This window comes from Chaetura pelagica, unplaced genomic scaffold (genome assembly GCF_000747805.2).
Source record: "Chaetura pelagica isolate M959 unplaced genomic scaffold, ChaPel_1.0 scaffold425, whole genome shotgun sequence".
NCBI classification, from domain to species: domain Eukaryota; kingdom Metazoa; phylum Chordata; class Aves; order Apodiformes; family Apodidae; genus Chaetura; species Chaetura pelagica.
Genome location: NW_009953205.1, coordinates 4,195,136 through 4,219,416, shown reverse-complemented (window position 1 = coordinate 4,219,416; position 24,281 = coordinate 4,195,136). Strand labels below are relative to the sequence as shown.

The 24,281-nt window shown below is 35.3% G+C and overlaps 1 protein-coding gene across 2 annotated transcripts in view; it reads left to right on the top strand.

The window, feature by feature from the left end:
• PHKB (phosphorylase kinase, beta) overlaps positions 1-24,281 on the top strand; it is a 62,920-nt gene that overhangs the window by 27,510 nt on the left and 11,129 nt on the right. Inside the window, exons 12-26 of one of the 2 annotated variants that reach the window (XM_009997457.1) lie at positions 1,149-1,226; positions 2,860-3,018; positions 6,791-6,885; positions 12,211-12,266; positions 12,443-12,536; positions 14,853-14,936; positions 15,385-15,489; positions 16,284-16,366; positions 16,447-16,537; positions 18,028-18,089; positions 18,178-18,340; positions 18,744-18,825; positions 21,195-21,252; positions 22,892-22,982; positions 24,157-24,279. In XM_009997457.1, coding sequence (XP_009995759.1) covers positions 1,149-1,226; positions 2,860-3,018; positions 6,791-6,885; positions 12,211-12,266; positions 12,443-12,536; positions 14,853-14,936; positions 15,385-15,489; positions 16,284-16,366; positions 16,447-16,537; positions 18,028-18,089; positions 18,178-18,340; positions 18,744-18,825; positions 21,195-21,252; positions 22,892-22,982; positions 24,157-24,279 — 1,424 coding nt within the window. Of the gene's footprint in view, positions 1-1,148; positions 1,227-2,859; positions 3,019-6,790; positions 6,886-12,210; positions 12,267-12,442; positions 12,537-14,852; positions 14,937-15,384; positions 15,490-16,283; positions 16,367-16,446; positions 16,538-18,027; positions 18,090-18,177; positions 18,341-18,743; positions 18,826-21,194; positions 21,253-21,953; positions 22,045-22,891; positions 22,983-24,156; positions 24,280-24,281 lie in introns of both variants that reach the window. The other variant, XM_009997458.1, reaches the window with a different exon arrangement.

Sequence of the window (24,281 nt, the reverse complement as noted above, 5' to 3'; positions counted from 1 at the left end):
GAATCAGAAAAGGCCTTGTTTTAATTTGAAATCCCTATGCTTCCTGGCTGTGTTTTTCTGCATAGTCAGTCTGATGTAAAAAACAAGCAAACAAATGAACAAAAAAATCCCAACAACATCAAAAGAATACCACTACTAGACATACCAAAAAAGTTAATGGAATGATTTCAGAATGAAAGCTCACATATAACAGAAGTTTGAATAAGAAAGTGACTGAGGGTTGCAGCCATGAAAAACATTTGTAAATGGATGAAAATATGACCATTTGTTTTTTTCCCTTCAATGTGCGGAATAGTTTTCAAATAAAGATGGAGAGGTGCATAGAAATCTGCTATCTGCCTAGACTTCTTTGTGGCCACCCACAGATTAAAATATTGGAGATGTAAAAAGGTTACACAATTGATTTTTCTAAAGGAAAAAATCTTGACATTTTTCAAGAGTGATGCCCAAAACTGAGGAGAAAGGCACTACCATTTAATACTGCCCACTTTCAGTTTCATTAAGAACAAGAAGGACAGTTATCTTTAACTGAAGTTAGCAGAAGAATAAAGGAAACATTTAACTCTTCTTGTATTACAAAGAAAAAAATACAAAATACACATTTTGCAAATACTGTCCTTATCATTTTTCCTGTACCACAATTTCATCAAATAGAACAATTTTATTAGCAGGGTTTATGTACATACCTTGAAATTCTTCTTTAATACAAAATTTGAAGGCTATACAGGGTGACTTAAACTGTGAAAGGACAATGAAATAGGAGTAATAGATGACAGTTTAATCTCTTTATAATGAAAATGTTGAAAAAAATTACAGCTCATTGTGAATCCTGGTTCAGCTGAAAGGCTGTTTGCCCAGCCAACACACATGCAGAGTACAAAGGAAAGCATTTTCAGCAGAGTCAATTAAGCTACTGAATGTCTGGTAACTCCTGACAGCTGAGTTTTTTTACCTCTGCAACAGTGCGATGGTGCTCCATCAAATCAAGGAGAGTCCTGTAAATCATATTCGGTTCATACTTACATGAACTATTTAGTGAGCTATTTAGAACTACCCCATTGAAACATAAACTGCATTTTTTTTCCTTGTTTTATGGACGTTAAATTTTATTTCTTCCGTTAAATAAATTATTGTTTGGTCATTTTTAGGAGTTTTTAGAGGAAATCCTGCACAAGTAAAGGAATATCAGGATCTTCTGGATCCTTTGCTTCAACACACATCTGAAGGTATTCTCCAAGAATCATTCTTCTAAAACACTGCATATTTTTATCTGAAATTATTAGAATATTGACACTGCTGTTAATGGATATTGCAGTCAGAGGAGAAGTAATAATATCACTGTTTCCTGATGGCAAAATACTAATACTAGCATATTCTTTTTCATGTCGATGTATTGCATCATAAAGTATGATGATAAAAGGAATGTTATTTTGAAAAATGCTACTGATGTAAATGTAAGATTTACTCTACCCAGTCATTCCTCCCTTCCTTCATCTCTGTTTTATTATTATTATTTGCAAGAAAATGTTATCTATCAGCAGTCAGATTCTTTCAGTGTTCTACCTGGATACAGTTGAGAATTGCATCATTCATTGTCACTTGCCTTCACAGAATTTAAAAATAATCTGGTGTATGTGTATGAAATTATTTCTAGCTTAGAGCAGTGAAAATGACACCATGTTAATTTTAATATAAACATTATCTTACTTAAACTGGGCACTCTGGAATTTTGGTGGAACTGCAGACAAGGCTATTGATGGTCTATGGGTACATACATCCAAAATTCATTTTTTTTAAAAAATAAAAAGACCATAAGTTTGAGTGGGAGGAAAAAAAAATAGCCTGAGAAGAGAACAAGTTTCAGTATACTGACAATCCAGTTTTATGTCTCAGCATCTTTAGTCACCTGTTGTTGACATCTGTGGTACAGTTGCACAAGTAGATGCAGAATATTTTGGTGTGCTAGTTCTTTAGGCTCAGAATGCTTGCTGAAATGAAGTAGTTGCTGTAAGAAATTGAGACATTTCCTTACCAAATTTTAATTCCATAGCAAAGTTTCTGACTTTGCTGATCCTTGCTTTTTTGTGATTATTAATGTGTATGTGATGTTCCATGGACACTAAATCAGTGTTGTGGTTCCTGTTGTTGAATGTTGTCTTGACTTAAAGCAATATTAAGGAGAAATTTATTTCTGCAGAAAGCATATTTATTTGCTTTTATATTGCATATACTTAGGTAAATAATTTGTAATTATGTTTCTCAATTTCTGACTTGTATCCACTTAAGTATTTAAATAAGCGTTATTAATCTACAATGATCAGTAATACCTGTGGCATAATTCTAGATTCAAGGTGTGCTATCTTCAAGTGGAGAAGTAATGCCATTTTCTTTCATATTTCAAAGTTTAAATGCTGTTTTTAACTTGGCTTTGCATACTTGCAGAAAGTACCGTTTTAACTTCTATTTTATTTTTTTTACCAAGATTTTAATTTTTTTAAGTTGTCTGATATCTAGCTGGTTTTAAATCCAGGTGTTTCACTGTAATGTAGCTTTGATTCCTCTTGGTTATGCTTTGTTACCTCTACTGCGTTTTGCTTTAGGTGTAAAATGCTTGCTTTCTTTTTTGCACCATAATGTGCTATATGGACAATATATGTGTTCTGGGAAGAAATTCTGTGGAAATGTTTTTTGACAAATAGTGCAGTTTAATATTGCCCAACAGTCTCTCAGTTGGATGAAATTGTTGCTAGGATGTATTTTTCCTGGTTTGAATCTACTTCACCTTAATTATGGGGACATAATCAATAATAAAGGAAGTAAAATCTATTTACTTACTGTACTTACTTTAAAACTCCCTAGGGTGTCCTGTTGTACCCAAGTACTACTACGTGCCAGCTGACTTTGTTGAGCTGGAAAAGAAGAACCCTGGCAGTCAAAAACGGTTTCCTAGTAACAGTGGACGCGATGGAAGGTTTTTCTTGTGGGGACAGGCAGTTTACATCATTGCCAAACTCCTGGGTAAGAGGCTGAGGAAATTCCATTAAGTTTTGACTTGTCAGACATTAAGGATATTTCTCTTGTTAGTGTTTTTCTTTAATCTGAACAAACACAGTGGCTTGAGTTTTGAATGGACTGTGGGTGTCCTCTGCTGTGGAACAGACATGATAGGCAAAAATTACTTTTTATTGTTGATGCTAAACTTCTTTGCCACATGCAGCATACTTTGAAGCTTGCTGGAATATTTTATAGAGTATTGAAAATCTTCTAAACATAATAGGTTTATTTTTGGCTGCTTCTTTTCCTGGCTTTCCCTTTTAATTCCTTGCCTTCATGACAAAATACATGAACATGACATTTCCTGGGTTAATTATAAATCTGCATGTACAGTGGTAAGTGTTCTATAGCATTTAATTCAAATTATTTACTGTTTCAAGCAAGACAAGTTTATATTTTGAATAGTTTGCAGTCTCAGATAATGTTTTCTTCAGTCTGTCTTATTTTTACCCTTCCTTTAAAATAGTAGAGACCACATGAGCATTGCAAAGTGCATTTCAAAGTCTGGTCTTTGAGGGTTGCTGTGGTGAATTTCAGTTACAAATGAACTCCTGGTCTCACTTGAAGAGGATTCAAGGCCTAATGCAAAATGAGTTGTTAAGCCAGAAAAGTCCTCACAAATGAGATTTTTTTGTTTGTTAATGTATCTTTTAGGATAGAGATATAATGCTTTATTTTAACAAGCTCAGCATTTACCTGGTAATCAGTAGACTGAGTTCTAAGAACTTTTTTTCTGTGAACATTGAATGGGAAACAGGCTGTTGGTAATAAAAAGAAAGATTGAAGGGGAGTTGAAAAATTCAAGACTTGGCAAGAACAATGGTTGTATCTTTAGGTATGGAAGAACAGAGTCCATCTGGTGCTCCACCTGTTTGGTTTCACTGTATTCTTTGCATAATTCCAACATCATAAAGTAAACGCAGGCAATCTCACCTCCTAAAGAAAAAGAAGTTAATTTAACCTCTTAGTATTAGTTAATTAATTCTGCTAGTATTAATCTTGTATTAATATTTCTGTACCTGCAGAATGCAGGTTAAATTGACTGTATGTGTTGTTTGCTAAATCCTGCTGCAGTGAGGTAACTTCTTTGCATTTAATTTCAGTTCTTTCCTTTGCTGAATTTTCTTACACTTTTTTTTATAATTGTGTCATGTTTTGAGATCTTGTTATTAGTAACTGTTGGCTTTATTGTTTTAAAACTTTCTCTCAACTGTATTCAATACTTTTCACTCCTCCCTTTTTTCTAAACTTTTGTTTCCTTTTCTCTCACAGTCATTGCAAAAAGGGTCTGGAAATTATATCACTACGCTAAATCTGTTCACCAGTGATTGTTGTATCAGCAACTCCATTTATTCATACTAATCTGTAATTGGTGCATTTAATTTTGCTCCTGTCTGGGTGAAAAGCTACCTGAGTAACAATCTTGTCATTGTTGATAGTCTGTGTGTGTTACTTTGCTTGTTGGTAGTTGCTAATCAAGTGCAAGCCTGACTCCGCACACTCTGATTTCTGGGAAGGTAGCAGTTTCCCATTTCATTATTCATCCTAAAACTGTTGTGCTGCCTCTCGGGTAGCAATTAATGTGTATTTTTTAGCCTCCTTGCTTCTGTTGTGTAGGCGAACATAGGATACAACCTTGTTAGATTCTTCTGTCAGTGAGCCTTGCTCAGGTTGGCCTCTTGTGGTCCAAACTTCTCTAAATGCAGCAACATGAAACTGAATAAATTCTGATACAACTCACTGCTTCCCACAGAGGGGCAAACTGAAGTAGTGAAGTCAAAATTCTGATCCTGCTTATAATTAAAGTGTCTGTCTACAGCTGATGGAAGTCACCACATGCCCTTACAACTTAAAAAATCATTTATTAATACAAAAATTATGCATTTTTCAGATGGTGATGCAGTTTTTCATAGAATTTCTTCCTTGTTCTTGTTGAGGTTTTTAATGGCTTTATGATAGGGCCCCTGTTTTAGAGCAAGGGGAAGGGATGCCGGGTGTTCAGTGCAGTTGAAAATTCACTCAGTTTACTCTTTCATTTAGTAGCTCTCTTATGTTGCCTGTGCTTGTCTTTAGAACTTTTGTATCTCGTTCTATGGGTTCAGTTCTGCCTATAATGAAATAAGAGGTTTTAGCAATATTTTTAGAGTACAGATAAAATGTTTTAAATGTTTTGAGTTGACAAAGAAAACTGCATTTGGATTCCAATATGTGCTTTTGTGATAATGAGGATGAATATTCACAGAGATTCTTCTTTTAAATGAAATTGTAAATATGGAAAATCAGTTAAGATTTTATATTAGTCTATTGGTATTGTTTTAAATACAAAATTATTTTGTCTACATATTTTAATTGCTGAGCTGTGTAAATCAATGTAAAAAAAACATGAAATAGAAAGCCTACTCTGGAAACTACTCTTGCTTTTAGTAACTATGAAGCAGCATCAGCACTACTACAAGTAATTTAAGTAACTTCTGTGCCTTTACCCAGCATTGGATGTCAGCATTGTGCAGCCTGTAGCTTAGGTGACTGTTTTCCTTAAAATGTATTTGGCTAAGTCATGTGTCAGTATATTAAACTGTCCGTGGCAATTTTAATCATCTAGCTTCCCTTTTTTTTTTTTTTTTAACATAACCACCTGTATATGGCTGGTGACTCCACAGGAGCAGAGCAGAGGAGCAGGGTCCTTTCCTGGCAGGAGTCAAGCGGCATTCTCTCAGCAGAAGGCTGAGGACAGGAGCTGGTCTCAGCATCTCATGGCTGCCAGTCGCTGGCAGAGTCCTGAGCAGAGGCAGGTCCTCCCTGGCTCCTGCAGCACAGTGCCCAGCCAGTGTCCTTTCCTTTCCACTGAATGATCTATTCTGCTCTCTCTGCTTTCTTCACGCTGTTAAGCTTCAGCTAGGATACATTTTGAGTTTATAAACTGCTGTCTTAATTCACTGCATGGTGTAGCGTTCAAAAACATTATTCTTATCAAGACACTGTTAGTTTTCTGTTGCAGATGAATTAAGCTAACAGAGTAATGAATTATTTATCTTTTAAATTAATAGCTGGTTTGTGCAAAATATGTTGACTTAAAAATAGAAGAAATGAAAAGGCACTCTGACCTCCTCTATAGCAGAATTTAAACAAAGATGGTACAGTTTTGTGACAAAATGAGACTTTGATTGGATAGTGCTTATTTGAAGGGCATAATAGCTCTCAGTAGGTCGTTTCAAAGTATATTGAATGGGTTTTTTTAGCAATTTCTTCTTGAGATACCATATTGAGAGAGACCTTTGATTTCTCTTGTCGCTTTCAGGATTAATAGTTGTATGATTACCTTGAAATAGAGGCTGTCTGCTTGTCTTCAAAGATAAAAATTTTTTGATGGCAACCACTGAGTTTCTAGTTAAAGCTCTAGAATTGTTCCATGGGTGTGGATTGAGGGCTTTTAATGCTACTTCTGTGTTGGGGAGTCTTGCCTGCATATATTTCTTTAACATATCTCTAAAAAAATAAAGGATTTTTTTAGTATACTGTAGTATTATAATTAGCTGTAGCAAGAATGATGCTTGAGTTATTAGTTTTAAAATCAATATAATTTTGCAGAGTGTCCATTTGATCTGTAGGGCATTGATATAAATCAAAGATTAAAGCAGCAGAACTGGCTATATAAAATACCTTTGCATGCCTACTTCACAAAAGCTGCAGAAAGTGCTTGAGTCATTCTGTATTTTTTCTAATTGTTTACTTTTAGCTGACAAGCTAGTAAGTCCTAAAGATATTGACCCCATTGGACGTTATGTCCCTCCACAAGATCAGCGGAATGTTAGCATGAGATTTTCAAATCAGGTAAGCATAAGCTTAATATTAAAATATTTTTACTGAAAAATTGTCATGTATGTGTTATGTAAGGTTCTTTTATTACAATTAAAATGCTAGGAAAATGTTAATTATATATATATTTTCTTAGTTGATGGAGGGTTGCTTTTGAAAGGAAGATTCTCTGCAGTTTGGGGAAATGGTGCACATTTGCCTTAAAGTTAAGTGGTGCAATCGAAATTATACATAAAATGTGAGTTTAAATAGCTGCTAATATATGGGTATGTTTCCTGGTGTTGTAAGAGAATCAGCAACGCAAGAATGAGCCTGCTTTTTTATTCCTTCAAATTAATTACCACTTCTGTGGGTTAATATTTTTTGTGTTTAGAGCTTCTAAAGGCTATAAAGGACCAGGTTCTTACTTGGTGTGCTTGATACATACCTGTGCTCCCTTATTGGAATGGGTGCCCCGGGATGAGGAATGCTGAAACATTGTAAATCAGTTCTGTAGCAAACAGGGTAACAAGACAGAAACATCCTTTTGAGTAAGGGACTTCTTTTATTAAAGAGGCAGTATCTGTATGTATGGAAACATAGCTAAGAGATGTTTTTCAGCCTTTTTATTTTGTAATATAAGGAATACATGTTTGAAAAGTTCTTTGTTCAGCCATGTGACTTTGTTATTGAAGCTTTTACTTAAAGATTGATTTTGAGATCAGAAGTGAACAATGCTTTTCTTGTATCCAAATGCTGCTTAAAACCTGTATTTGCTGTTATTTCCTGTTACCACGGTTATCCAAGTGCCTGTGTGTTGTCTCATTCGTTAGGAGACTTGTTCACAGTGCAGCACTTCTGCCATGTCAGCATGAGATAATGAAGGCTCAGTGACTTAATTTGTTCCCAGTTTCTTTGTTCCTACAATGCTACAGAAATCATGAGGTGCTGGTAGCAGGAGTGCCAGTAGAAGCAGCCTGTATTGAGTCAGTGTTGCATGCAGCCCATCAATTTTTATTTTTTTTTCTTAAATTCTTGAAACAAATAATTTTTAACATGCCACAGACAAACACTTAGAAGATGATGGTTTGTTCATCTTCCTGAAAGATACGATAAATAATGCAGTAATAATTTATTTTCTCATAACTTACTCCTTGGTGGTCACTTTGTGGGTCAATAAAGAACTTAGTAAAATGCAGTTCTCCAGTAAAATCAGCAGTATAATAGGAACTCTAAAAACTCAACAGACTTGAAAGAATTGAAAAGAACTTAAAACAGCTACATTTTGATACTTCACTTCATCTGCAAACAGTGAAGAAAAAACCAACCCAATGCTGTGTCACTGTTAAAGGGGAGATCAGACTAGGTGGTTTGTCATTCTCAAGTGCTTTATACAGTCCTTGTGTTTTTGTAGCACTCAACAGTTGACTGCTAGAATTATTTGAAAGAACAACTGTGCTTTTCTCAGGCAGCTTGGTGGACCTGATGCTTGTTAATCTTTCCCTTTTAAGGCTGCTTTTATCTGCTTAAATTTGCTAAAACCTTGGCTGGATTTTTCCATCTTTGGGATCAGTAATGTTTTTGTTGTTGTCAGCATAAAAGAAAGAGAAGACCTTCCCAAGGTGGTCCTTGAAAGTGAGACTGATGCTGTTTTGAAAGCTCGAAATTGAGAGTACCATTAATTATTTTCCTTAAGCTGAAAAATCTTCATAGAAATCTGACTTAGATGAATACATTCTGCAATTCCTGTAGTTGTGCATATCCTTTTGTGTGCAAGAGGTTGTGAGGTGGACAGTGGCATATAGGTAGCAGGGTCAGTAAATGCAGAATGAAAGCAGCTCCGGGATTGCCGAGGTCTGCCTGTACCTCTGTTCTTCACAGTGATTGTACTTCTTTGCTATGGATGACTGTGCGTGCTTTTCTTTGATATGTAAAAGATAAAACTCTCCAAGATCCTGCACGGGCTTCTCAAGGTGGGTTGGAAGCAAGGGAATTCTGGATGACTGAGATACCAGGCCTTGGTCATTGTAACCTCTGAGCAGTGCTGTAGAAATTGTGAGCAGTGATATTGTGTGGCATTTTTCTTTCAGTGTGGCTAACTCTTTAGAAGTGGATTCCTTAGGTTATTTTATTATTCCTTTTTAATGTCTCCACATCCAGGAGAGACTATTTTATAACACAGCTTCAGTTGCTGCTTTCTGTTTTTGGAGAATTTAACATATAGTAACAATAACACTTGAGGAATGTCAGGTAAAGTGTGGATTTTCTGGGTTAGTGTTGTATTTTACTGGAGCACATGAGAGCTGATTTATTGCTGTCTTGTATTTAATTTTGTATTTAACAAAAATTATAACTTTACTAAATTTTTGAAGTAAGACATCTTGTCTTCTGGGTTGACTGGAAAGATATGTACAGGGTTGCAAATAATTTAATCCTCTGATAGGAGATTATGACTATATTTTTTTAATATTTTGATTTGTAGACTTAGCAATCATTTGTGAGGATTTTGAGTTACTGGAAATGAAGGTGAATGCCTAGTGATGATGTTGGGAAGAGAATAGTCAAAATGATAAAGAACTTTTTAAAAAATTTATTTTCAGGAAAGACACAGGTAGACGGAGATAGATTAAGATTTTTCAGCTTCTTAAATTAGGTTTAGGGTCAGAGTGGGACTAGTTTTCATGATTTAAAGACATCTGTCATGTTGGATTATTTGTTTTGTAACATTAATTATAAGCATATTCTTGCTTTCACTTTTCTTACTATAATTGTATGCCACAATTATCACAATCCTACAATTATTAAATGCCATTTGAGGGTTTAGGGCACATGTCTCCACATTGTGTTTATTTAAAAAGTGTGGTGTGTTGGTAGCATTGACCATAAGCTGTTCTGCAGTATTTGGATACTTCTGGAAGCAGATGTGTTTTGTAACAATTCAGTTTAGTTTCGTAGCAGCAAGGTGGATTATCTGGGTTAAGTACAATTCCTTCTGTTGTGTATTGTTTCTGTTTTCCTCCTCTCTCTGTCTGCTTGCAAAACCTGTAGGCACTGGCATACTGGGGTGCTTGAATAGTGTGCCCACTTTCTCACGTGTTCAAAATGAATGAGATTTTTTCAGAGTTCTGAGATTTCCTGGGAATGTGTGCAGGAAGGCATATAGTGACAGCATCTGTCCAGTGAGATCCTCCTTTTGCAGAGGAAGAACAACTCATCTCTTTTATCTGAGCCTTCTGAAAACACTAGGGTATATTTACCCTTTGCACAGCACGCAGAATGTAGTCAAACCAGATTCTTCTGCCCACTGTGCAGGGTGACAGTGTGAGGCAGAAGGGTGGGCTGAGGGGCAGGGAGGTCTCCTGCAGTGTCCTGGCGAGACAATGATTGATAGTGTGAACAACACCTCAGCTTGCACTGCGAGACAAATGTGGAATCAGACACATTAAAATGGAACGTGTAACAAGAACATGATTTATCTAGTGGAATCCTTAGGAGTTAATGCTCTCCCACATCTTATTTTTTAATATATATCACTATCATTATTGAAAAGGGTGACATACTTATGAAAAAGTATTTTTCATTTTGATCTGTGTTTTTCTAGACCACTCTTTATGATCCTCCAGACCCTGACATGTTAAAAATGACCATAAAAGTAACTTTCTGTTCAGTGTGACAGCAATCCTGTAGTTGTACAGTTGTACACTTATTTTTTTTCCACAATAATTTTTTAAAGTCTGTTTTTCACACAGATTTTGTGCTGTGCCAGTTGTGCTGCAGATGCATTTTTTTTGTAATGGCCCATGTTAGAACCACCCCTTAGAGGCTGCTCTAAATGAGTCATCAGGTATGAGAGACACTAACTAGTACCTGGTATTGGAGAAGGACATACCTTGGTGGAGATGCAGAACACACTCATGTACACTCTGTGGTTACACTGTCCTACACAATTTGTCATTAATACAGTAACAATTCAGTTGAGCCTTACCTTGAAGACCATTCCCCAAGTTAGATCCCAGGCTGTCTATAAATCAGTACAGTCTTGGAGGGATTTTCTGGAGGGTCTTTGCTTTTTGTTTTATCAACATAATGTATGGATTATGGTAGAGAATTGGTTTGAGTTTTCTCACTGTATCAATGCAGTTGATAGCACAATCAACTTATTCTGAGGAGGAAAATCTTACAATAGCACTTCTGACCTCTTAGTCTGGTCTCTTTATGCATGTGCTTTCATCACAAACTTATTTAATGTGACAAAAACTCACAAATTTTTTTGCAGAAATGTTAATGCTGATAGACTTCTGGGAAAATGTTACCAAGAATTCCTTCTGCAAATCTGTAAGATCTAACTGGGTATCAAGGCTCACAGATGCCTGAACAAGCAAGGATTCAATCTGAACTTCTTGTTCTAAATCACTATGTCTATCCATCTTCATGGAAAATGCTGTATTTTTATATATTCAGTTCATGGGAAATGCATTTATTGTTTTTCATTCATGTTGTGGTAGTTTCTAGACAAAGCAGAAAAGGCATTTTGGGAATAAGAATGTGTGCTGCTCTTAGTTTTTCTTGATTTTACTGTCACTGAATGCCAGAGAATAAATGAACAAGGAATAACTCAGGCATCTCATTTTTTAGCTATGAATGCATGCTGGCAGTGAAAAGAAAGGTGTATTGCCATTTTGGGGATTTGAGTCAATGATCTCACCCAACATGTTGAGTTCATTCCCATGGTTTCCTAATGTTAAATATTAGTATTAGTTTCAAACATGAAGTATTTGTTCTATGAAAAATGCAAGGAAATGCTGTTGCCTCCTGTAAAATCTCATATATCTTTCATTTAACTGTTTAAGAAAGCTGTCTGATCCAAGTATATCAGAGTTGAAATCAGCAGTTCACAATTTTAAAGTGAATATCATTGGTTACCCAAATAGCTGAGTTATTTCCCTCTTTACAAAAATGTGTATCAAAACATGATGTCATGTCAGACACAATGGAAATACATCAAATATATAAATTCTAAATATTTGTAGGAAGCAGAATGTTTTTCCTACTTTTTAAAATTTAAAAAAAAAAACAAAGAAAGCAGTGGAAATGATCACCTGAAACCTGTTTATTAACTCTCCAAAATGCATCTTACAAAGTATTATTAATGGGACAGTCTTACTACAGTATTGAAATTTACAAGCCTTAATCCTGTGGCCTTTTTTTCAGCTTGTTCACAGAGTAAGCATATGCAACACAGACACTGATGTCTGTCATACTTGCAAATTGTTTATCCAGACATTGTTCCTGTTCATGCTATCTCTGAAAAAAATATTTAGTTAGCAATGCTCATAAGTATTTTTTTTCATTTTGTCCTAGGGCCCTTTAGAAAATGATTTGGTAGTACATGTGGCACTGATAGCAGAAAGTCAGCGGTATGTATTTCATTTTATTACTAATGTATATATGAAAGAAAGTGTTGAACAATAGACATCTTAAATTTGTTAAAGGTATTCAAGGATATGCAGAATATAATACTGCTGTGTGTTTGTTGCCATGATAATTGTTAAAACTGAGACTGTTCTGTGATTTGTCATTATTTCATTTGTAGCCTTCAAGTCTTTCTTAACACGTATGGCATCCAAACTCAGACCCCCCAGCAGGTGGAACCAATTCAGATATGGGCTCAGAAAGAACTTGTCAAAGTAAGGAATTCTGCATTTAAAGTCATTTATCTACTTACACATTTATTTTGTAACAATAGGAATTTATATTAAGCTATTAGACTTTCATTGCTTTAAATTTGTTATCTACCTTTTTGTATTTCTCTCATTTGATTGCAGGATCTGCTGACACTGGTCAGTTACAGCTAGTCAGAGCTTTCAGTCTAGTGGCACCTAAGTTTAAACCTCTACACTTAGGAACAGGCATGTGTCCAAAAAAGTAGTATAAAAAGAAACAAATGGAAGGGGAAGACATGGATTCAGGAAAATTAGGGATTGAAAGTAGGACTGGGGGTCCTTTAAGGAGATTCACAACATCTAGGGGAAGGTAATAAAAGAAGAAAACAACAAAATGAGACAAAATGTGTATAGGAAAAAAAAAATGTAGTGGAAGCATAGCAGAGGAGACCAGCAGGATACTCCACAGGCATGGACTGGTAACAGATAAAGGAACACAAGCAGATGGTGTGCAAGACCTCTCCAGTTTGGTTCACTCTCATAAATAAACCAAACAGTCCAGGCTGCCCTCCCAGCCATTCCTTGCTGTTAGCAGCTTTAATATTCCAGAATTGAAGGGCACTTTAATTTAAAAAAAAAACAAAAAAAACCCCAACAATGCTTGAAGCAGCCGGACTTGCATGAAACTACTTTTGTTCAGATATTCTGGTGCTGAATCTGAACTGACGTTTTGACTGTAACAGATCAAGATGGAAAGCCATTACCAGAATATGAAACTGCTTAAGTAGACTGTAGAACAGCATGAGGCCTCAAGCTAGAGTGAGTTTTCAAGGAAGGTGACAATATTACAGTACTACTGAAGTTGTTTTTGTTAAGAAAACATTCTGATTTATGTTCTAGCAAAATGAAGGTCCTTTTACTGTTATTATAATATCTACTGCCATTCTTCTAGTTAGTTTACTACAAAAAGAGGCTCAATATTCTTTTGGCTTTGTTTATGTATAGATAGGCTATTTAAAGCTGTTAATGTTTTGCCACCTCCATTCCTTTCCCACTTGAATATGGTTATATAGTCAGGATGAGCAGGTGATGTAGGCAATTTTGTTTGTTCTCTTTTTTAAATAGTTCTTGGTGTTACTTCAAAAACACAGGCAGTATCAGGAAGGCCCCAAGCTAAGAGCAATAAAAAGCTATTTATTGAGAGAAATGCTTATTCAACTATTCACATTCATTTCCTTCTGTATTATCTTCCTATAACATACAGAAAGACTGAGTTTAGGAAAGTGTTCTGAATTATGAATGTTCTGAAGTTTTAGTAATGGTGTGATCCTTACCTAAACCAGCCCAAATAAGGAAAAAAAATTACACTTTTCAGTCTAGTTTAACAGATACATTTATACTATCTTGCTCACAGCTTAGTTGTTTTTTTTCTGGCTTTATTATCATACAGTGTAATAAATGAAGATTATTTCCTTAATATGCAAGTCTTACAAAATTATATCAGCTGAAGTAATAATAGGCATACATAAATTAATTCAAAAGCTATCAAGCAATGAATAATGAGAATTCCCTCTGGCTTCTGTTGATGATGCATTAATTTTGCAGGCCTGTACTAAAATGAGAACAAAGAACTTCAAAGAATTCCTGTATTACTGTTTTTCTTTTGTATTCACATCTGAAAAGCATTACAGAAGGCAAAATTGAGCAGACAATAAATGCAAAAGTTCTTTTAAAAATTATCTTTTAAAAAGCTTATTTCAATGAAAAATTTGAAGATTTAAAAAATATTTTAATTATATATACTAGCAAAATAACAGGATAAAGAAGGTTAAAATAAGACATAATATAGGAATTAACAAGTTTTAGTTGAATTTTGAAACCATGCAGACAGGCAGGACTCCAATGGTTTGCCCAAGCCCAAAGCTGCAACCATATGTCCTAATCTTCAGCTCTGCTGCTTACTCTTAATGCAGACATCTCTCTTTAATGTAAACCAGTATTAGATGTATTTACATCTCCATGAGTGAGGTCCTTCCTCCTCCTCAAATGAATATTAGAAGGAGGAAAGGGGAACTGTTGCATCACATCTCCAGCAGACACAGGTCTGGCAGAAGGGACCTGAGTTTCACTGGAATGGCTGGCTGGCTGTTTGGGAGCTGAGTGCTCATGTTGTGTCTTCTTGCACAGAGTTGCACTCTCTTTGCTGTAAAGATACCTGTTGTTATAAAAAAAAAATTACATTTGTTCTTTGAACTGTATAGTGAACAAGTGAGACCCAGTAGGAGCATAAGGCTTACATCTATATCTATTTCCCTCACTTTTCATGGTTCTTTCTCACAGGCTTACTTCCATTTGGGAGTTAATGACAAATTGGGATTATCTGGAAGACCCAACAGGCCTATGGGATGCCTTGGAACATCAAAGGTTGTTGAAATGTTTGTATTATTATTATGGTTGTCTATTTCAGATGAACATTGAATTAGTCTTTGAATTGTTTTAAATAGAATGGAGGTATAGTTCTATTTTATGCATATATCTTATTTTAAAAGCCTTGTATTTTGCTATTTTGAATGTGCATGCTTTATTACTGTTTTTTAAACTGTCATATTTCCTAGACATCCACTTACAGTAATACTTGAGCAAAACAGGATGAATGATGAAGTGAACTGCTCTAACTGAAACAGAATGTAGACCTGCATACCTAATAAAAACCAGAGTACCTAAAATTAGGTTCTAAAATAGTTTTTTAATTCAACTTTTCTACCTTGGTTATTACTTTGATAGTTTCAAAATAACTTTTCTTCCTTATCAGCTACTTAACTGCTTCAAGTATTTTAAAGAAAAGATTAATGGAAGTTCTCTTTCTCAACAGATTTATCGAATACTGGGGAAGACTGTAGTTTGCTACTCAATCATTTTTGATCTAAGTGATTTCTACATGTCTCAGGATGTTATGATGTTGATTGATGACATTAAGGTATTTATCTGTAACTTTTACTTGAAAAATTGACAAAAATAAGAGTCTGTAGAAGAATAAACTGTGAAGTTTGATGAAATAGAAGATCGAAAGGGGAACAGCATATAGTGTGTGTTCTTCACTATAAAAAGAAACTTGCAGTTTATGCTGGAAAGTGTATTAAGATGAATATCCTGTCAGCCCAGTGTGAGTTGCAGCGAGTATCTGTATCTGACAAAAAACTCAGGCAACAGTGATTGGGAATGCTGTAGTGCAGCAAGCAAATTATCATTTGGTTATTTAGGAAAACAAATGTTCTGAAAAAAAAGAATGAAACTAGTCTGTTTAAGGGAAATACGAATATTACTTGACTTTTGCAAAAATATTAAAAATTGTCTTCCTTCCTCTAACTTTAAGGCAGGCAAGAGTGCAAAGCTTGCCTGTCAAGTCCCTTGTGCTTAAGCAGCCACTTCCAGTGCACAGGAAGTGTCACTGATTATTCCATGGTTGTGGCTGTGATGGAAGCCCAGAATTGCCATGCATCCTGACTAGGTCACTGCACCCTGTCTACTGGCTTAGCTTGTGATTAATTTATATGCCAGGAGTATTTTCAGAAAACGTGACATAGCAGTGCTTGAAATCAGCTTCTATTCATCGAAGAAATCTGTTAGTGGTTTATTAGCCAAGTATTTTTTTATCTGTTGAGTTTTTCAGTGCTGTTACTTTAAGACAGCCCTTCTAATACCATGTATTGTGTGTTCTGGTACATTTTGCTCGACTACTTTTTCATGAATAATGTATTATTTTTTACCTAGAATGCACTGCAGTTCATTAAGCAGTACTGGAAAATGCACGGTCGGCCTCTGTTCGTTGTACTTATCCGTGAAGACAATATAAGGTAGAGAGAGATAAAAGCATAATTTGCAGAGTGATATTCTCCTAATTGCAAAATTAATGGAGTTCTGTTTCAAATTTCAGAGGGAGCAGGTTCAATCCAATATTAGATATGTTGGCAGCCTTCAGAAAGGGAGTTGTTGGAGGAGTGAAAGTTCATGTTGACAGAGTACAGGTATGGTTTCCTGGATGTTGTGTTGGTACATGTCTTCTTACTAGTCTCGTTTTTCATGTGACTTTATAGTATTTCATTTGGTATTAAATTAAGAAGTCAAGAAGTAGGACTTTTGGTACAGCTTTATTTATCTCAAAAGAAACATGGGCTGATTTCAGTTCCTTTTGATGAGCCTTTTGAAAGTGATAAACTTCACAGAGGATTTTCAGAAGGGAGAAGGTTTTTCTTCTGTTTGGCAGTCTTGTGAAATTACCCCCAAAGGATAAATCCACTGTGTCAGGCATTGATGAATTTCTTTTGATTAGATAATCAACAAGGGGGTGGGGGAAAAGGTGCTTAACAATGTATTAAAATCTTTACAAGAACTAAGATCTAAGTTTTAACATCTTTACTGTTTGAATTCACCCTGAAGCAGGAACATTGCTTCATTAAAATGTGAAAATTACTGAGTTAGGTGCTGGTTTTAGACACTTTTATGTGCTAGTAAATCTTAGTTTACACCTATTGAAGAGCCTTTCTTTTTGTAAGAGAGGATCAAAGACAGATACCATTTTATGTTGCCTAGAAAATCATTATTTTGTAGAAGAGCTGGATTATTTGTAAATAAAATACTTTATAATGGTTTAAAATATCACTGTAATCTTTCAAACGTTTGTGTATTTTTACTCATCATGCATAGGTCATGTAGCCTGTTGCCATTTATGTTTTGTATAGCAAATCATAGAAACGTGGAATGGCCGGGGTTGGAAGGGGCCTTAAAGATCATCTAGTTCCATGGGCAGGGACACCTCCCACTGGATGCCATTACTGTCCATGGAAAACCTTTCGTTTGCTTACCATGTTTGTTGTTGGGGTTCTTTTTATTTAAATTTAACTGCAATGACTCTTGAGATGCACTTGATGAAAATTCTGTACTAGCTGGCAGGAAAAATCTCAATGTCGTTTGTCCTTATTTTAAGCACTACTCTGTGAAGTGAACTTCAGAAATGTTACAGTTGTCAGGGAGTGAACATTAAGGACTGACTACACAGTAGGAAATGCTGTTGTATTTTCCTGTAACAACACTGTATCAATAGGAAAATGCCCATCCTTCAGTGATCCCTAAAGCAATAAGCATGATGATGCAGACCAGGGGTATCGTGCAGGATGCTGAGGAATGGCAACCCTTGATCTCAGATGTTTTCATCGGGTCTGTTGGGCTGGAGATCAGGACTGGACAGTGCTTGATTGGACTGTACATGTACCTTGCAGGCTAAAGAAAAGCAGAATGTCAGCCAAAAAAGACAGCAGCCCTGAGAGACTCTTGCTGTCTTAAGTGAGATCTTTAGAAAGAGGAAAAATAATCAGAAAAGTGTAAAGATATTTGGAATTGTAGGTAAAGAAACTACTTTCTCAATGGAAACTACCAGCAATGCATTGAAATCAGAAGACAACTATATAGTTATCTGTGATTCTGCATATTTCTAATTTTTTTTAGTTTTTCATTTCAGACATTAATATCTGGAGCAGTTGTTGAACAGCTTGACTTCTTAAGAATTGCTGAAACAGAAGAGTAAGGCTATGTCTAAATAATAATGATGAAATATTTGATAATTAAAATATTTTCTCAACTAGAAAGGAATTTTGTAATCATTTTTCAGGGCTCCTGTATTTAAGAGTTTGGAAGAGTTGGATCTTCCAAAACATTCAAAAGTCAAGAGACAGTCTAGTACTCCAAATGCTTCTGAACTCGAGCAGCAACCAGATGTAAATATAAATGACTGGAAAAACAAGTCAACATATGAGATCCTGCAGAAACTTAATGTAAGAAAACTTGATAAAAATACAGCCTAACTTCATTTTTATGAAATGAGAAATTATGTGCTGGTATTCTTTATAACAGCAGCCTGCTTAAGACTAAAATTATTATTGTCATTGTTCAATGTTAATGATAATAGCTAGTAACATAAAATACAATCTAAGTATTGTACTTGGTTCCCTGTGTCATTTAAAATTACTATTATAACTTAATTTGAACCCTGGAGAAGTCCATGTAATCAGCAGTGTCAAGGATACAGCACACCTAGGGTATGAAATAGTTGTGAATTCTCCTTAAAAAAAAAAAAGCCCCTTTGATTTCACTTAAAATTTTTAATAGCTATTCTGGTTTTGCTTCACTGAAAATCTGAAGGCTATTTGTAGTTCTGTTGTTTCTGTTCTTTTTAAGGACTGCAATTGCCTGGCAAGTCAAGCATTACTCTTGAGTATATTGCTTAAAAGGGAAGGACCGAATTTTATCACCAGGGAAGGTAAGAGCTTCTTTCATTTGACTGTTCTGAGTATTTCAGAAAGTAGGTATATGTTTAGTTGTAATGAACATGAATGATGGCCATGCATGCAAGCAGTTCCGTAGCTATTTTCCTTGCTACGCAAAGCAATTTCTGCATTAAATCGGACATGCAAATTCATAGTGTGGTGGGGAATGAGCTGCTAAATATATGAAGCCTTAGGTTGTTTGTCAGCTGCTGCTGTATCTGGTATATAGATACAGGGGATTTGACCTTATGTAGAAAACTGCAACTAAAGACTTCTGTTTTTTTTCCAAAGACTGCTTATTAGCTTCCTTCATATATATGAACACTACTCAGAAAAAGAGGAATGTTAAGATCAAATAATATTCTCTTAGTTACTCATCAGGCAGTGTAAGTTACCACCTCATATTATGAAGCCCTGCTTCATAGATTTGATGTAAGACAGCTGGTTATTGTGATGAAGAGTTGTCATTTTGACATAAATATACATTAGATCCATAATGCTATATTAAAAATGGCATGATAAACAGTGTGAAGTGGAATGAAATTAGTTGGCTGATACATTGTGCATTGTTGGAATACAAAGTCAATCCAAAGTCCTGGTCGGAATGGGCACGTTAGGCACGTGCAGCCGCAGGAGCTTCACTGCTGTGACCTCTGCTGCTGCTGGACTTCAGAAGCCTCTGTTGTGTCCATCTATGCTCTGTAAACAACTTGAGGCAGACTTCTGAACCTTTGTAAGCAACCAGCACGACCACTTATGACCACTACATCATGATGATGAGTTTAAAAGCTTTCTTGAAACCATTTAGGTAAAAAATAAAAGTACTGTTGTTCCGCTGACTGTTCAGAGCTCACTCGTATAGAACTTTTTGTGCTGTCCCATTTGAAATAGTAGATTATGATAACTTTTTTACTATGCACCTTGCATTACACAATCTGAGTCACTGGCTGAAGTTCCTGTCCTTCTAGGACTGCAGGATACTGAGACTGACATTAAAGAATCACACAACCAATAAAACATTAATCTGAAAAAAAAAAAAAAAGCTGAAGAACCTTGAGTGTTCCAGCTGACAAACACAGGCTATGATTTTGAAAGTCAGATTCTGCTACTGTTACAGCTTAACTTACTGTTCACCAATAAGTGCCTGGCATGAAAAACACTGTAATTCCATCTGAGAATTTAAATCTAGAAGCTAAATGAAGCCTAAATAATGGAATGTTTGTCGCCATTTTTACCTATAACGTAATGGTCCCCACCCAAACTCTGCACAGTGGAGAAGATGTCAATATAGTAGGCTTTTACACTATGGTCAATTATGAGCTGCCAAGACTGGTCTCTATTGTCCTGATTAATGTAATCAGTTTACTTCATGCCTTCTCTGAATCGTGGACTATCTGCTTTGATTTACAAGCAGTGCTCTTCCCTTTTCCAGCCCTGTGGGTCATGTCTGTACAGCACGATGCCATTTCAATACAAAACACTTCACAAAATGTTCTCCTTGAGTTTTGCACATAGAAAATCAGCTTGGAGGAGGAGAGTAGTAAATCAGTCATATAAGGCTTTGTCTGTCTGTCCAATATCCCACTGTATGTTGCAACAGTGGTAATTAGCTTCACAAGAGTAGTGCTGTAATGCACCTAATTACCAAAGCTAGCTGACACAGTCACTTACTGCATGTCATCTTACTGTGGTTATTCAGGGCAGAGCCACAAAGCAGTGAAAGATCTTTTGTCACACTCTCCCAGCTTCCTGTAAGATAGAAATCTCGTGTCACCCAGGATTAACCAGGTGATCTATTGTTCATATACAAAGTTGAAAACACCATGTGTCTTGGATATCAGCTATGAGAAACTGTCCAAACGTAACACCACTTCAGTGGACCAAACTGTCAGGCACAAGACTTCTCTGTTTCCTGTAGCTTTGAGTGCTGCACAGAGGCAGGATAGTGGAGTGTCCACATCCTGTGTCCAAACATATTCTGCAGTTTGAGGATTTATCTTACAATGGGGATGCACCTTTAAAGGCTAAATCTGCATGTAGATTAATTTTCCCCAATGTATTGCAAGAATAGGTGATAAAATAGGTCTCTTTATGGCATGAACAGCAAATTTAGCTGAAATCGGGTTTGGCTTCATGCACAACAACATACAGCTGGGAACTGGGTGATGGGACTTGATTGCATCTAAATTTTAGATGTTAAGCACAACAGGTGTTTTACTAAGGCAGGTTCGGGATTAACTGATCTCATCAAATGTACCTTATTACTGTTTAAAATCCCATGCATTTTTTTTGCTTCTGTGTTATTGGTTTTTTTTGTTGGTTGTTTTTTTTTGTTGTTGTTTGTTTGTTTTAATGCATTTAGGTACTGTTGCTGAGCATATTGAAAGAATCTACAGGCGAGCTGGCAGCAAAAAGCTCTGGTTTGTATACGTACATCACATTCCTTTTGGTTTTCCTAATGAGTTTATGGAGAGTAAAACTGAAACCTTACACAATTAAGGGGAGGGGAAAGGACAGCTTTACTGACTAAATTAAGAAATATTTTTTAATATTATGTTTTAAAATTAAAAGTGTAATAAGCTGTGAGTGTTATTGCTGATGTACAATACCCATTAAGTTCAGATAATGACAAAGGAATACTATTACTCTTATTTCCTACAGAGCATGATAAAATATTATCAATAGCTTTTTGTAGCAAGGCTGGTGATGAAATATAAAGTCAGTTGATACCCTCAGTTTGATTATTGCCCTGAAATAATTTGCTTTGAGCCTGACTTTGTCACAGTAACTTTGAAAGCTTTCAGCAAGCAGGTCAGTATTTACATGTTGTGTATTCATTTCTTTGTCCTGAAGCTCAGGAGAAATTTCATTTTATCAACAGAGTTGAACCTCTCCTGAATTCTGTTTTCTCACTCTGTAACTCTTCCTAACAGATGAGACTTTAATTATAAAAACTGTTTCTCATTTTTCATTTCATTGTGTTCATACAGTTAAAAAATAACGTAGAACCAAGATATTTGGGTGGTATTCTTTGTAAAAAATAAAAATCGAAGTATTTTTAGAAACATACGTAAATTGTTTTTCATTTCTCTTCCATGATTACCATGTGACACACACATAGGCTGGTGTTGCGCTACAGTGCTGCATTTGCACAGAAATTTTCTTCTTCTATAGGCCCACATATTACTACTTTACTGGTACATGGGAAACAGGTAAAGTGCCCCGAAGTCTGAAATGGAGATTTTTTTATTATTATTATTTTTGCATTTTGGTAGTGTCGGCTAATGCATTTTTTAAATGCTTTTCTCTTCAGAATTGTGTAGCAGTTTTGACAGGAATCAAGATGAACTGTTTGAATTTTTTACTAACACTGAAGAATATTACAACTTGTTCATTATCTCTGTGGATAAATGATGCCTAGTAACCTCAAAGCCTGTGATAGAAAAGCTCAGATACAGGTCTATTAGGTTTGTATTTTGTCAGGAAATTATTATTATAAGTATTTATATTTTTAATCATCAACTAGATACATGAAAAAATGATTTTCTTAGAAGTTACAGCTTGTTTTTAGCTTAGCCGTTTACACAGTCCCTTGTTTTCATGCTACATATGTGAAATACCTCAGCATGAAACAAAGAACAAAGCCTTGGTGCTACGTATTGTACTTTCCCTTGCAAAAACTTCACAACTCTTCCTTAAATAGACTAAAAATTACCAAGATTATCTTGCAAGCTGATGAAAATGTCATGAAAGAGAAGCTGGCATCTCCTACCTGTCTGTTTTCAAGATGATGTTTGGAGAACAACAGGTTTCTTACGGAGCTGGTAGTCTAAATAGTTCTAATTAGATTATTTTTGATCCATTAACCTACATCTAGACTAAAAACTGAAAATCCATAGAAGATTGCCTAAAATCTGATCCAGATTCCACTTTAGAAACAACAGATATGTTTAGTGAGTTAGTTTTGAGATCTCTGCTGTGGCAGACTTCAAACATATATAGCAATTCATTAAACTAGCTTTTGATATGTAGTAGGATTGCTTTGTTTTCTGCCCTTAGGTCTGTTGTGCGCTTCGCAGCAAGTCTTTTAGGTAAACTAGTGGACAGCCTTGCACCATCTATTACTAATGTTTTAGTTCAGGGCAAGCAGGTAAGTCTTTCCTCCTCAGAAATGTATTAAGAAATGGTAAGAGAGAAACTAAATAAGTGGGCTTTTTCATTTTTAAGACCTCTGTGCTTCTTGTAAAACTAACCAATGGCTTAAAGAAATTCTTACTAAGAAGAAAAATGCAAAAAGAAGAATATATTTAAATACTTGCACATACTATGGGTTAATAAATTTACTTCTATTTAATGAAAGAACAATACTGAAGAATCTGATCACTGTCTAGGTAAGGGAAGAGGCATGATTTAGGTAACTCCGTAGATTTTATATTTATGCCCTCTTAGTTCAGAAAAGTAGATGAAGTCAAGTAATAAAGCTTCTTTTTAAGACTTACTTAATGAAGATGTAGCCACAACAAATGAGTTGAGAAAAAGTCTTTCAGGATTACAGTTTTCTGTTCAAAACCAAGTGTAATTATGTGTTTCTTCCTTTCCTGAGGAGGACTTTTTTTTTGCTCCCATGCCAGTAATTTTAATTAAGTTAATTAAAAGCTGTTTCCAAATAATAGTAACTGAACATTATGGGTTTTTTTTAATGCAAATACATATATGTGTAGCAATGCTGTTATGGCAGATTCGTCTTTGTCTTACTCCAGACAGACTGAGGTCTGGGCATGTGCTTCATCGATCCCTTTACAATAATGAGCTTTATTTTAGGAGAAAAATTAGTATTGCTGTGTTTTACTGACAGTAGATTAAAAGCAAATCAGAATTTTAACAGAATGTTTTGTAGGTAAACAATTCAGTACCAGCAATATATTTTCTTAAAATGAAGGCTACAACTTTTAGGATGCTATTAGAAATGAGAAAACAAAACTATGAATTTAATTCTGAATTTTATGTGAGCTCTGCAATTGAAATATCAGAAACTAAATACTATCTAACCTAGTATACAGTCTTGATTATAGAGCCAGTTTTGAAACCAAAGCAGTGGCCTTGTATTTTTAATTTCATTTGGAAAAATCTATTCCATATTTAATGTGGTCTTTAGAGAATGATGTTATTTTAATAGCATCAACTAACAGTATTATTAAGCATTAATAATTGACAGAAGTTTTTTTGTATTTTGAAATTTTAACACAAAGTTTATTTCTGAATTGCTTCTGTGGTGTGTTTTTTTTCCACTCCCTATCTTCTGAATTGTTTTCAATATACTCTAGGTAACACTTGGAGCTTTTGGCCAAGAGGAAGAAGTTATTTCTAATCCCTTATCCCCAGGAGAGATTAAGAACATCATCTATGAAAAATGTAATTTACAAGATGAAAGAGAAGCTGTAATTCAGCA